Here is an 11,260-nt window from a genome sequence, read left to right as displayed (position 1 = left end):
CATTTTGCATACCTTTTACATGCAAAAGGATGCAATTCACCTACAGAGACAGATTTACAGTATAGGAGAAAAGATCATATATCACATTTTATACTGAGATTATCAGTTTGCCATGATACAGACCGTCAGATGTGGTTTATTAATCAAGAAGTAGAATTTTTTAAATTAAGATTTAGTTCACTAGATAAAGAAGGAGTAGAGAAATTACTTTGCATGCATAAAATTGACTGTCAACAAGTAAGAAATAAAATCAATGAAATAAGATATGAATTGGCTATTCATCGAATGCATATTTATTTTTCTTGTATCTTTATCATTTTTCTAAGATTACACCAGAAGAAAAGGATGAACTTAAGGAGGAACTTCATTCATCCACATCAAAAATTACAAATGTTGATATAGTAGAATTTTATAAAGTACCTTTTAGAAAAGTCACAGACCTAATTAAATCACGTAAGGTTTATATTTCTCAGGGAATAGCATATGTACCGCATACAGACTTGGTGTCTGTGTTTGTATCTCATTTTAGGAAAAATATGCAGAATGGTATGTCGGTAAGTATTTTGTTTGTTGTTACATTAATTTATCCAATGTTGCTTAAAATTATAATAGATTTGATTGTACTTTCATTATATAGCATGCAAGACTTTCTGTCTCAAATGTATGTGATGATGAAAGAATAATATCTTTTCTTGATTCTTTACCTGGTTATTTTGCTGGTATGACACGTGTTGTATGGACTACTACTACTACACCTATAGACAAGTTGAACGAGGTAATTAATTTATTTTTTACAATCTTATTTTTATACAATACTATATAATTTTCAGTTATCAAAATCATCATATCCTATGTGCATGAGGGTATTACACGAAGCTCTTAAGAATAACCATCATCTTAGGAATAGTGGACGTATTCAGTATGGTTTATTCCTAAAAGGTATAGGAGTAACAATGGAAGATTCTATGAATTTCTGGAAAACAGAATTTACAAAGAAACTAGATGTAGATAAATTTGAAAAAGAGTATGGCTATGCTATAAGACATCTTTATGGCAAAGAAGGCAAACAAACGAACTACACTCCTCTGGGTTGTCCAAAAATTATAGCCAGTTCTGTAGGTCCTGGAGAATATCATGGCTGTCCATACAAACACATGGATCATGAATCATTGAGACAAAAATTATTCAGTTTTGGCCTATCTGCAGCAAGTAAGAATATTATTCCTTTGCTTTTAAAATATAAAGACATTTTATACCTATTTAACATTCATATATTACAGACATCACTGAAATAGCAGAATTGGCCAAGGATTGGCATTATAATATTGCATGCACAACATATTTTAAAGCTTTACATAATAATCGTTTGCCAGAGAAACCTGTTATTCATCCAAACGGATATTTTCTAGAAAGTCGAAATATAATGGCTAAAGATAGTCCCACAGGTGCAACAATATTTTGTATTAAAACAGTATAGGATATATTTCAATAAATAAACTGATTTTTTTATCTCGTTATCTAGAAGTTGAAGGCAAGGAAAGACAGACGCAAAGTTCTTCACAAAATCTTACACAAAGTGGAAGATTAAGCGATAAAATAGGTACTCCTAACAGAATCGATAGAAATAGTGGTACACCTTTAAGGAATATCGCTACACCTTCCAGAAGTTCAGATAGAACGCCTACTACACCAATGAGAAGAATAGACAGAACGAGTATGATGACTCCGGTGAAATCAGTTAAAGCGACTCCGAAGAGAATAGAAAATCATCTTAACGACGATGAGATCGCTGAGTTGATGAGCGAAGATATGTGAAACGAAGTGTACAAAATATATTTTCCAAATTTTGTATCTTATTTTTATTGTATAAAATAAATAATAGTTTTTTTAACTTGTCTAATTAATTAATTGTTTCTTCCTAAATGGTATTACATTATACGTAACTGTTGACCTCTGTTAACGATCTTTTGCTTGAAAAATTCTTTTTCATATCGTGTACCATCGATTCCACGAGTTTTTCTAAATTATACTTGTGTTCCCATCCCCAATCTCGACGCGCGTCGCTGTCGTCGAAAACTTGTGGCCAACTGTCAGCTAAAATTGAAATAACATTTTTCTTTTACATAGATTATCGATTAACATTATCAATCAAAAATATGATTCACCAACCGATGTATTGCCTTCCATCCGGCTTGTACGAGATCTTCAAATCAGGAACGTGCTTTTTAAGTTCACTGAACAACTCCTCGGGTGTGAAACTCATGGCAGTGACGTTGTACACCCTTCTTCGTAATCGTTGATTCGGAGTGTTCAAGAATTGAAAGAGAGCAGACAGACAATCCTCTATATATATCATCGGCAATCTCGTATGAGGTTCCAAGTAACACTCGTACCTTCTAGTAACCATCCCCTCGTGAAAAACAGCGACCGCATAGTCTTCGGAAGAAAATATCAAATTCTCTACAGTTTTTATTTATATAACTTGGTTTTTATTTGAAGATTCACGCATTAGGAGATAAGGGAAACGCAAGAAGCGATCTCACGGTTCGTGACCAAGAGACGCTTAACAATTTACTAATACTATTGTCCTTGAAGAACGATAGATTGCACTATTATGCAGTTATTCTAGTCATGTTTGGAACGTGCTCCAGTTCTTGCAACGAAGTCTTATTTTTCTAGAAAACGTTCCTTCTTTTATCAACAAAAAAAGAAGAAGAAAAAATATACCTGTGGTACCGCCACCAGGTGGATCGCAGCTGATCACTCCTGGAAATCGAAGACACCGGAAGTCGAGACCGAATCTGTGATGATAGTATTCGCCCAATAATTCAGCGTGAACTTTACTAACGCCATAAATCGTTCGTGGTCGTTGAATGGTCACATTCGGGGTTGGATTCCTCGGTGAGTCCGGACCAAATGCTCCGATCGTTGACGGAATGAATATCCTTAATTTATACTGTTTCGCTAGCTCGATAACGTTGTGCATTCCTGGCGAAAAAACGAACAGAAAAAGAAGGACTAATTTTGTTCAATGCTATCCAAGAAAGTTACTTTCTCTAACGCAGTTTCTTTCATGTCTGCGGTAACAATATAATTATATCGTCGCAACGACAGATTCACTTGGCACGACATTCCATTTCGCTCTAAACGTTCCCGTAGCCCATTCTAAAATGTCGAAACGTCGTTTTACCTTCTATATTGACTCTGACAGCCAGAGGAACGTTTTGTTCACCGACCGCGCTAAGGAGAGCACTGAAATGAATCAGCCAATCGATCCTGTAATTCACCACGATCTTCTGCAACCCTTTGAAGTCGAGAATATCGGCGAAGATAAACGGTCCGTTCGATAGACTTTCTTCCGTCGGTTTGATTATATCAGACAGTATCACGTTCTCGCTTCCGTACTTTTTGCGAAGCAGCTTCGCGCATTCTGTGCCCAATTGGCCGAGACCACCTTCATGAAAATATAGGAGAAAAATAGTATTCGTAAAAATGAAAAGTATTTTCATTTGCGATGTACGAAGAAAAGGCAGGTTTTTGTCATTGAAATTCTGCACGAGCGATCGATGAATATTACATTTTATGCAAATTTACCGCGAAGCGTTTGACTCACTTTGAAATCGTAGCGATAGAAATAACTGGTTTGAGAACAAGGATACTAACTGGTTTTTTAAGAACATACAAACCCGTGATAAGTATTCTCGGCGATTTTTCAGCGCTGCTCAATCGGTTCTTGCCATTTTCTTCGATCCCTTGGGAAAAATATCTCACGGTGTGACAATTTTTCCAAGCGTTCCTTGAAAATCTCGCAGGAATTTGTAGGACACTTTTCCACCACATTTTGTTGCGACCACTCACGATAGAAGATTCGACAAAGAGGCGAACTTGTTGCTTCTTTTTATCGAAGGAAGACTATCACATTTATCGATTGCAATGAAATTACGTAGAAAGTGTAGAAAGAAATTTTTCCATCGATGCAAACACGCAAGAGAAAAAAAATGTGGTTCTAACAGGTCCACGAAAAAATTAAGAAGGGTCCTTTCTCGCCTTGACGCCGATAAACAACTGCCGTGGGCGCGCATAATCATGCGATATTATAGCACGGTTTATTCTGAAAACCAGTTGTAACACAGATTTCTTCTCTACTATGTGTCTGTGCATTAATAAATGCAAGAACCTTCGGTATAATGATGAATCTGTACGTTCACACATTCACGTGGTGTCTATTTAATTCTAGCAAAGACAATAATAATTTACTGCTACCGAGTACTGCGAATTTTTTTATCCAAATTTCCACTCTACTCCAAACTTACACGCCTGTCGGTATTAATTTGGGTATTGGCTAAAGTATCGATCGATGAAACAGGAAACTTGGAGCACCAGTGAACCCGAGAAAAATGGTCCAATTTTTGGTACCGTTTCTAATTCGTCCAAGTTCGCCGGATCTCGGAAAAAGCGGATAAAGGAAGAGACGGAACTCGTGTCATCTGGACTGGAACACGTTTAACTGCACGTTCCTGAGAAAATCATGGAAATCATGTTCCTTGTCGATGTGAATCGAATATACGTATGTCAAACATTTCGTTGTATCAGATTGAACCGACACAGGAAAGTATTCAATTCTCGAAAGTATCATTCTCCTTAGAATCCCTCGATACCTTCGAAATTGTACAAGATCTCTCTCGATAGGGATCTTCAACTGCAAGTTTCTTCTCACTGTCACCAATTTTCTTTCTTTTTTTATTTTCCAAAGATTCGGTGGAAAGGGAAGAATTTCCTGGAAGCGTGCCTTCACGGTGGTTAGACACAGCACTTCGCAATTCTCTTTTCGTCCCGCTCGCCATCACCCACGCCACAGTCATCTTCTCCCCTCGACTTTGTGCATCAGCACGCTTTGCACAAAACTTCTTCGTCTAGTTAGTCGGTGGCAAACTCGTAACGAGAGCACCCAGGACTCTTGCTTTTCGGTGGAACGCTCGAAAACGCGTCGTGCTCCGTCGCTAATTCATCGTCGATCAGTGTTTGACTTAATCACCTAGTTTCACGAGCAACAGGAACAATCTCGCCGAGGAATAAATTCGAATTTTCGACGAGTTTGGCTGAATCGAAAGGTAGGAACGATCCAATGCTATACAAAGGGGTCGAATTAGAGACACTTAAAGAACTGCAAGTGTAACTTTCTTTTCTCGCGATCAATAGTAAAATTCGAAGAAAATAGAATTGCTCTGATTGAGAGGTTGCATAATCTCGTGTGGTTGAACTTGGTCAGAGAGAAAACGAACGAAGGAATATATCACTTTCACTGGGATCATATACGATAACCGTGGTTCGATCACAGTTACGATCAATCACGATCACAATGGAAGACCTGCTGCACCTCTATCAATTGTGCACATTGTACCCGATAATCTATAGATGGTACACGACGAAACGATTGTGCGATTCGTAAAATTAACTGGAATCACGCGAAATACCGCGATTGTTCGATCCGTTTGTCGTCGAATGAAATAGCAAATTGGTTAGTTCTAACAAACTAACACCGAACAACGCGAAAAACGATTTCCCAACGATCAGCTAGAGCAACAGTTCAATGCAAATGCAGTTCACGCGAGTGTAGCGACCTGTATTACCTAAGTTCTGACATGCTCCCTTAAGTCTACGGCAAAACACGCATACGTGTAAATTAGTCGTTCAATTAAATAGGTTTTGTTCTATCAGTGACCACACGATATCGGCATTCTTTATGTCCGAATGAATTTCCAGGCCGTGTACGATTGTTCCTACTTACGGAAGACGCGTTATGAAACACACGTGGTCACCCGTGACACCATCCTCGAGGAACACCTTTGTCTTCATTCTATCTGATAGAGTAAAAAACTGACTCTTTTCCCTTCCGTATCGATTCCACTAATTAAACTTAATTCTCCTACTTCGAGTCCTACCTCGTCCTACTGTACCTCGTTTTGCAATCCTCAGAGCGCTCTACTTGTCGAGGATCTACGTGTATACTGTTAGTCACGATCAACGAAAAAATAAAGAAAGAAAGATCGTTTTTATCAGGAGAAATATAATTTGAACGCGTGTCGCGAAGCTCGAGGCGACGGTAATTATTACGGGGAAAGATTGTCCTGGCGGTCTTTAGCTTTTGCTTACGGTACGAAGCATTAATTTTGTCGTCTACGACCGTGACGTGTAGACGTGTATACGCATACACACGTGCGTTACCTGGTGTTTTAACCATGGAAAACACCGTGACACTCGGAGGGTTTGTTTAACACCCGATGATCGTGCTCAATTTAGCCTTGAGAAAAAGAATCTGACGCGCTGTGACACGTGTCACGGTTTGTAAATTAAGAGTAAGAAAAGAGGGAGAAGAAAGGCAGGGAGACAGAGGGATTTCGACGGTTGGTTGGATCGGTGTAGATTGGAACAATTTTTGCAGAAAATGCGGGACTGGTATTTAAGGTCGTAGACCAAGGTCCAAATGCGCGATGATTAAACGACCGCCGGGTGGAGGCCTCTTTATAACAACTGGCTGCTTCCTGGCACTCTTTTGTGTCAGTGTCAGCGCCCAGTTAGTCTCAGAGTATGGATGTCCTACTCAGGAGAGGATTCTACCTTGCAGATGTTCCACTCGTGACATGGAGATTCAGATATGGCAAGTGATAGCACGCGAGAAACTCGCCAAAGTATGAAAATTATTCCCGTTCTTCCCGATAGGTGCAGTCATAGCGAATTACCGAAAGTCCTCGAAGGTTTGAAAGCGGTGAGTCATTACTTGGACCGACCTGTAGACGAATTGATTTTGGAGAACAATAATTTACCCAGCCTACCAGGCAAAGTGTTCGCTACGCTGCGCGTTCTTCGCTTAATGCTTCGAAATAATCGCCTCGAGAGAGTGTCGTCAGGATGGTTAGAGGGTCTGCACGATTCTCTCTTAGAGTTATTCGTCGTGGAACCGGATTTGCGCTCTTTGCCAGTGGACAGCCTCGAGAATCTTCAAGGTCTCGAAGCGGTGACACTGCAGAGCAGAGTGATGAAGAAACTCCCGAAATTCTCAGGATTACCGAAACTCCGATACCTCCAGATCAATACTCCAGCTCTGTTGGAATTAGCACCGAGAAATTTCCGTGATCTACCGAATTTGGAGCAACTCCACATGTTCGGTAGTCCACGTTTGATACGCCTGGAAGCTGGTCTCTTTCGAGGATTGCCGCGACTTGAGTTGGTGAACATCACCGACTGCGGGATTCACTGGGTTCATCCTCGAGCGTTGATCGATCTGCCGGAATTGAAGGAGGTCGCTCTCGTTGGAAATTCCATAGTCGACGCGGGAATGATCGGTCGTGCTTGCATGGATCTACCTTCCCTCTCGGTGATACGTTTGGACAGAAATCGCGTGAATCGCCTTGGCGAGGGAGCTTTCACGGATCTGCCTGTTCTCTCTCGTTTGTACTTATCGAGGAATCATATTACCGAGGTGTTCGCTGGAGCATTTCAAAGAATGCCAGCCTTGAAGACCGTGGATCTTAATCACAATCTGATACACCGTATACATCCTGAATTCTTCCCGCGTAGACCTGGAAACATCCTGGAGGAGATGTGGCTGATCAACAACGATCTCAGCCACGTAACCGAATTAAGATCCGTCATGGAAGCATTGCCTAGATTGAAGTTTCTCGACGTCAGTCACAATCAGATCGAGGAGATACCATTTGGATCGTTGAGGGGTCATCTGACGTTGGAGAGGCTTCACCTTGATCACAATAGAGTGGCCTTTTTGCAAAGGGAGACCTTCACCGCGATGCCCGCTCTCAGAGAACTAAGATTGAGGAATAATTCTTTGTCCAACTTATTGGAGGCGCCGTTCTGGAACTTACCAGCGTTGAAGGTAAGTGTTCGACGCTGAAAATCTCTCTCTGTCGCTTCGATTCTCGCTTAATCGCGTTGAATTACTCGTTTCAGGGGTTGGATCTTTCGGAAAATTACTTTCGCCACGTAGAACCTCGATTGTTAGCGAATTTACCAAGTTTGAGAAGATTGGACATGGGTGGAAACGCAGTTGGCCTCATAGAGCCTGATTCGTTCTTAGGCACGCCTGATTTGGAGCACGTCAACATCTCTGGAAACGCTCTCTCCGTCCTCCATCCGCTCACCTTTCATCATTTGACCAATCTTTACGAATTAGACGTCGGCTGGAATCGAATGCTCGAGATTGTTCCCGGTCTACCGAGAAACATCGAACACTTGCACATGCCTATGAATCGAATCGTCGTTCTACCAGCTGTATCTTCGCAAGATTTAGATCTACCGGTTCTCAGATCCTTGGATCTCAGCGCAAACGGGATAGAGAGATTATCACCTGGCAGCCTGACCGATTTACCAAACTTGAGGAAGTTGAACTTTGGTTACAACTCTCTTAGACTTCTGGAGGATGGATCTTTCGACGGTTTATCGAGACTGGAGCAACTGGACCTGAGATACAATCGACTAGTCACTCTTCATGGAAGAAGTTTCAGGCCGCTGAGATCGCTGATGGATCTGAACTTAAGGGGAAATCGTTTGGAGGTTCTCCGACCAGATATCTTTCAGGAGAACGTTAGACTGCAGAGACTGGATCTGAGTAGAAACAACGTTGCTCAGATACCTCATGCAACATTCTCCAACACTAGGTAATACCTAATCGACGTAATTTCCTTTTTATTATTTTTTTGTCAATTTCTTGAAATTCTCGTTTCTTAGAATTATAAAGAAGCGCCAGTTTTTTGCACGTTAGCACGCAAGTAGAAAAGCAGTTTCACTCTTGGTTATTTGGTTGCGTCACATGGCAAATTGGTACCTAGAAAGTTCTTCGTGCCAGCAAGTTAGAATGTCCCCTCCTACTTGCGATGTGGCACCATCTTGCACTGTCGTTCATTTCCCGCTAGTTCCTAAGGGAATTTTAAATTTTCACGAGAAAGAAAGAACAGAAGATCTCCAATTTTTTGAAGAATTCGAACATCTTGGAAGATCTTCGTTCAACTCGGTATCTCGATAGAAATTTCTCGATAAGCTAGAAACGCTACGTTTAAGCAGACAGATCGATCCAAGTAGGATAGGATCTGTCGTTTCTATCGACGACTCGATATCAAAGGGAGGAAACGACGTTAATTACAGAGACCTTCGTGAACTGTACGCTTCGCACAATACTTTGACCGAGTTACCCGGATCGTTGCACGGCCTAACAGCTCTTCAGGTACTCGACTTGAGCTTCAACAAGCTGAACATCCTGTCGCCGGAAACACTGAGCAGCCTATCGGCCTTGCTCGAGCTTAAACTTGTCAGGAATCGTATCCGTGAGTTGCGCGAGGGCGCGTTCGACGGTCTGCCACGATTAACATTGATCGATTTGGAGAACAACGATCTACGGATCATCGAACGAAACGCTATCAGAGCTTTGCCTGAATTGCAGGCAATTAGACTTGGGAAAAATCGTCTACAGGTAGTAAAAATACACAAAAAATTTCTCCGTTTAATTTTTCTATTCAAGAAAAATGATTGTATCTGTGATAATCTGGAAATACTCAGATAATTCCAAGCGGAGCTTTCACCGAGCTGCCTCTACTGCAGAGTACAGAGCTGCAAGAAAATCGTATCCAGGAAATCGCCGGCAACGCGTTCATTAACGTGCCTCACCTTCTTTTCCTCAATTTAAGCCACAATCATTTACCCGCGTTGGATTACGTCGGCTTGGAGAGCTTACGTTCCCTGGAGGTTCTGGATTTGAGCAACAACCGATTGTCCAGGGTGTCCAGCAACAGTTTAGCATCGATGGAATGGCTGGTCGAGTTAAAAGTGAGTAGCGGATCGTCTATCCGACGAGGATCGTTAATTAAAACTGTTAACTCTCTTTCGAACGAAGGAAAAAGAAACGACGTTCGAGAGTGAAAATGAATGGACGAGTTACGATAAGAGCTGGCGATTTTTCGTAACGGACGTATTAAACGCGAACAAAGAATGAAAAATGGCCAATGGGTGGGGATGGTCTTTAGTAATAACGGGGGAATACTTTCTCGTCGAGAGTGAAACTTCTCCACGAACCGTGGTGCGAGGCCGCTCGTTATGCTAGCAGAGCATAATTATTTGTATACCAGCATCGCTGATTAACCGAGATAACGGATCGTTTTACATACAGATGGACAACAATCGGATCTGCGCGATCCACGGTTCGCCGTTCGACGAAATGCCCAGGCTTCGTGTTCTCAGCTTGAGAAGCAACCGGATGGCTTCCGTTTCGGAAACGGCGTTCAAGAGATTACGATCGAACATCGCTGTCTTAGATATCGATGGTAATCGAGCGAATTTTCTCTCGGAACTCGTCAGATATATCTCTCCTTTCCTCTTTGCCGAAGGATAATTTTATTCTCGAACAGGTAATCCACTTTCTTGCTCCTGCGGAATGTTATGGCTGAGAGGATGGCTGCAGCAAGCTTCCTCGGAAGGTCCTAGATGCGCAGATGGATCTTTGTTCAAAGAAATTCGATTGTCGAGACAGGACTGTCAACGAGAGAGGCAAATTGATCCAATTCATCCTGGATGCGAGGCTGAAATAATCGACGCTGCGCCATATCCAGTCTCCTCTTCTAGTAAGTAAAAATTCGTCGAAATTATTTGTAAAAATAATATCCCGACTTTCACCGATTGTCCATTAGTGTACGGAGCAACAGAGATGGTACCACTTCGAATGAACCTGAAAGATTCGTCGACTAGAAATCCTGCGAATGCTCAGGACGCTGATTACTTCTACCCCGACTATCCTGATTATCAGGACAGTAAAAATTACACGTCTAACGTAACGTACACTTCGATTAAAGTTACAACCACGGTACCAACGATTACTGCAAACACAGCACCTACGCTAGAAAGGATTCCACCTGTGCTGAACAACACTGTCCCGATGAAAAAAGCTACCGCAATGCCTCCTTCGCCTAGCAGTTCTGGTTTCACCTTTTTCGGTGTGCCTTTGCCAAGCCTGAACTTCAATCTGTGGGGGAATTCCGGTAGAAAATCGGAGAGGAAAAACTCGTCGGGCAGACCTGGAAGAGGTCGTTACAGAACTTTTCCACCTACCGAACCGGAAATCCACAGAGGAGGTTTCGTGCCTTTGCCCCGTGGACAAGGAGGATTCGTGCCGATCGTTGATCCTAGATTAACATACGAGAGACAGGTTAAAAATGAAAGTTCGAAGGTGCAGAATTCGAGCGTTGTGCAAGAGGAGCGG

General features: G+C 41.7%; 3 protein-coding genes across 3 annotated transcripts in view; 2 read left to right on the top strand and 1 right to left on the bottom strand.

Moving 5' to 3' along the window:
* The window catches only part of LOC108571240 (DNA primase large subunit-like), a 2,485-nt gene extending 670 nt beyond the window's left edge, over positions 1-1,815 (top strand). Inside the window, exons 2-7 of the mRNA XM_017933240.1 lie at positions 2-237; positions 327-554; positions 638-775; positions 831-1,209; positions 1,281-1,445; positions 1,523-1,815. Of these exons, the coding sequence (XP_017788729.1) occupies positions 2-237; positions 327-554; positions 638-775; positions 831-1,209; positions 1,281-1,445; positions 1,523-1,815 (1,439 nt within the window). The remainder of the gene's footprint in view (position 1; positions 238-326; positions 555-637; positions 776-830; positions 1,210-1,280; positions 1,446-1,522) is intronic.
* A 105-nt stretch (positions 1,816-1,920) lies between these two features.
* On the bottom strand, positions 1,921-3,903 carry LOC108571355 (L-threonine 3-dehydrogenase, mitochondrial). The gene is made up of 5 exons (XM_017933372.1): positions 3,687-3,903; positions 3,191-3,454; positions 2,728-2,988; positions 2,170-2,436; positions 1,921-2,094 (listed from the first exon to the last, which is right to left on the bottom strand). Exons 1-5 carry the CDS (start codon positions 3,838-3,840, stop codon positions 1,934-1,936), a joined length of 1,107 nt encoding a protein of 368 aa, XP_017788861.1. The 5' UTR covers positions 3,841-3,903; the 3' UTR covers positions 1,921-1,933.
* Positions 3,904-6,491: 2,588 nt separating this feature from the next.
* LOC108571239 (chaoptin) overlaps positions 6,492-11,260 on the top strand; it is a 5,932-nt gene continuing 1,163 nt past the window's right edge. The window contains exons 1-8 of the mRNA XM_017933239.1: positions 6,492-6,658; positions 6,721-7,891; positions 7,966-8,672; positions 9,157-9,481; positions 9,568-9,834; positions 10,175-10,328; positions 10,413-10,625; positions 10,701-11,227. Coding sequence (XP_017788728.1) covers positions 6,492-6,658; positions 6,721-7,891; positions 7,966-8,672; positions 9,157-9,481; positions 9,568-9,834; positions 10,175-10,328; positions 10,413-10,625; positions 10,701-11,227 — 3,531 coding nt within the window. The remainder of the gene's footprint in view (positions 6,659-6,720; positions 7,892-7,965; positions 8,673-9,156; positions 9,482-9,567; positions 9,835-10,174; positions 10,329-10,412; positions 10,626-10,700; positions 11,228-11,260) is intronic.

This window comes from Habropoda laboriosa, unplaced genomic scaffold (assembly GCF_001263275.1).
Source record: "Habropoda laboriosa isolate 0110345459 unplaced genomic scaffold, ASM126327v1 scaffold57, whole genome shotgun sequence".
Classification (NCBI taxonomy): domain Eukaryota; kingdom Metazoa; phylum Arthropoda; class Insecta; order Hymenoptera; family Apidae; genus Habropoda; species Habropoda laboriosa.
The sequence above is the reverse complement of the archived record's forward strand: the minus strand, read 5'-3'. Positions and strand labels throughout refer to the sequence as shown.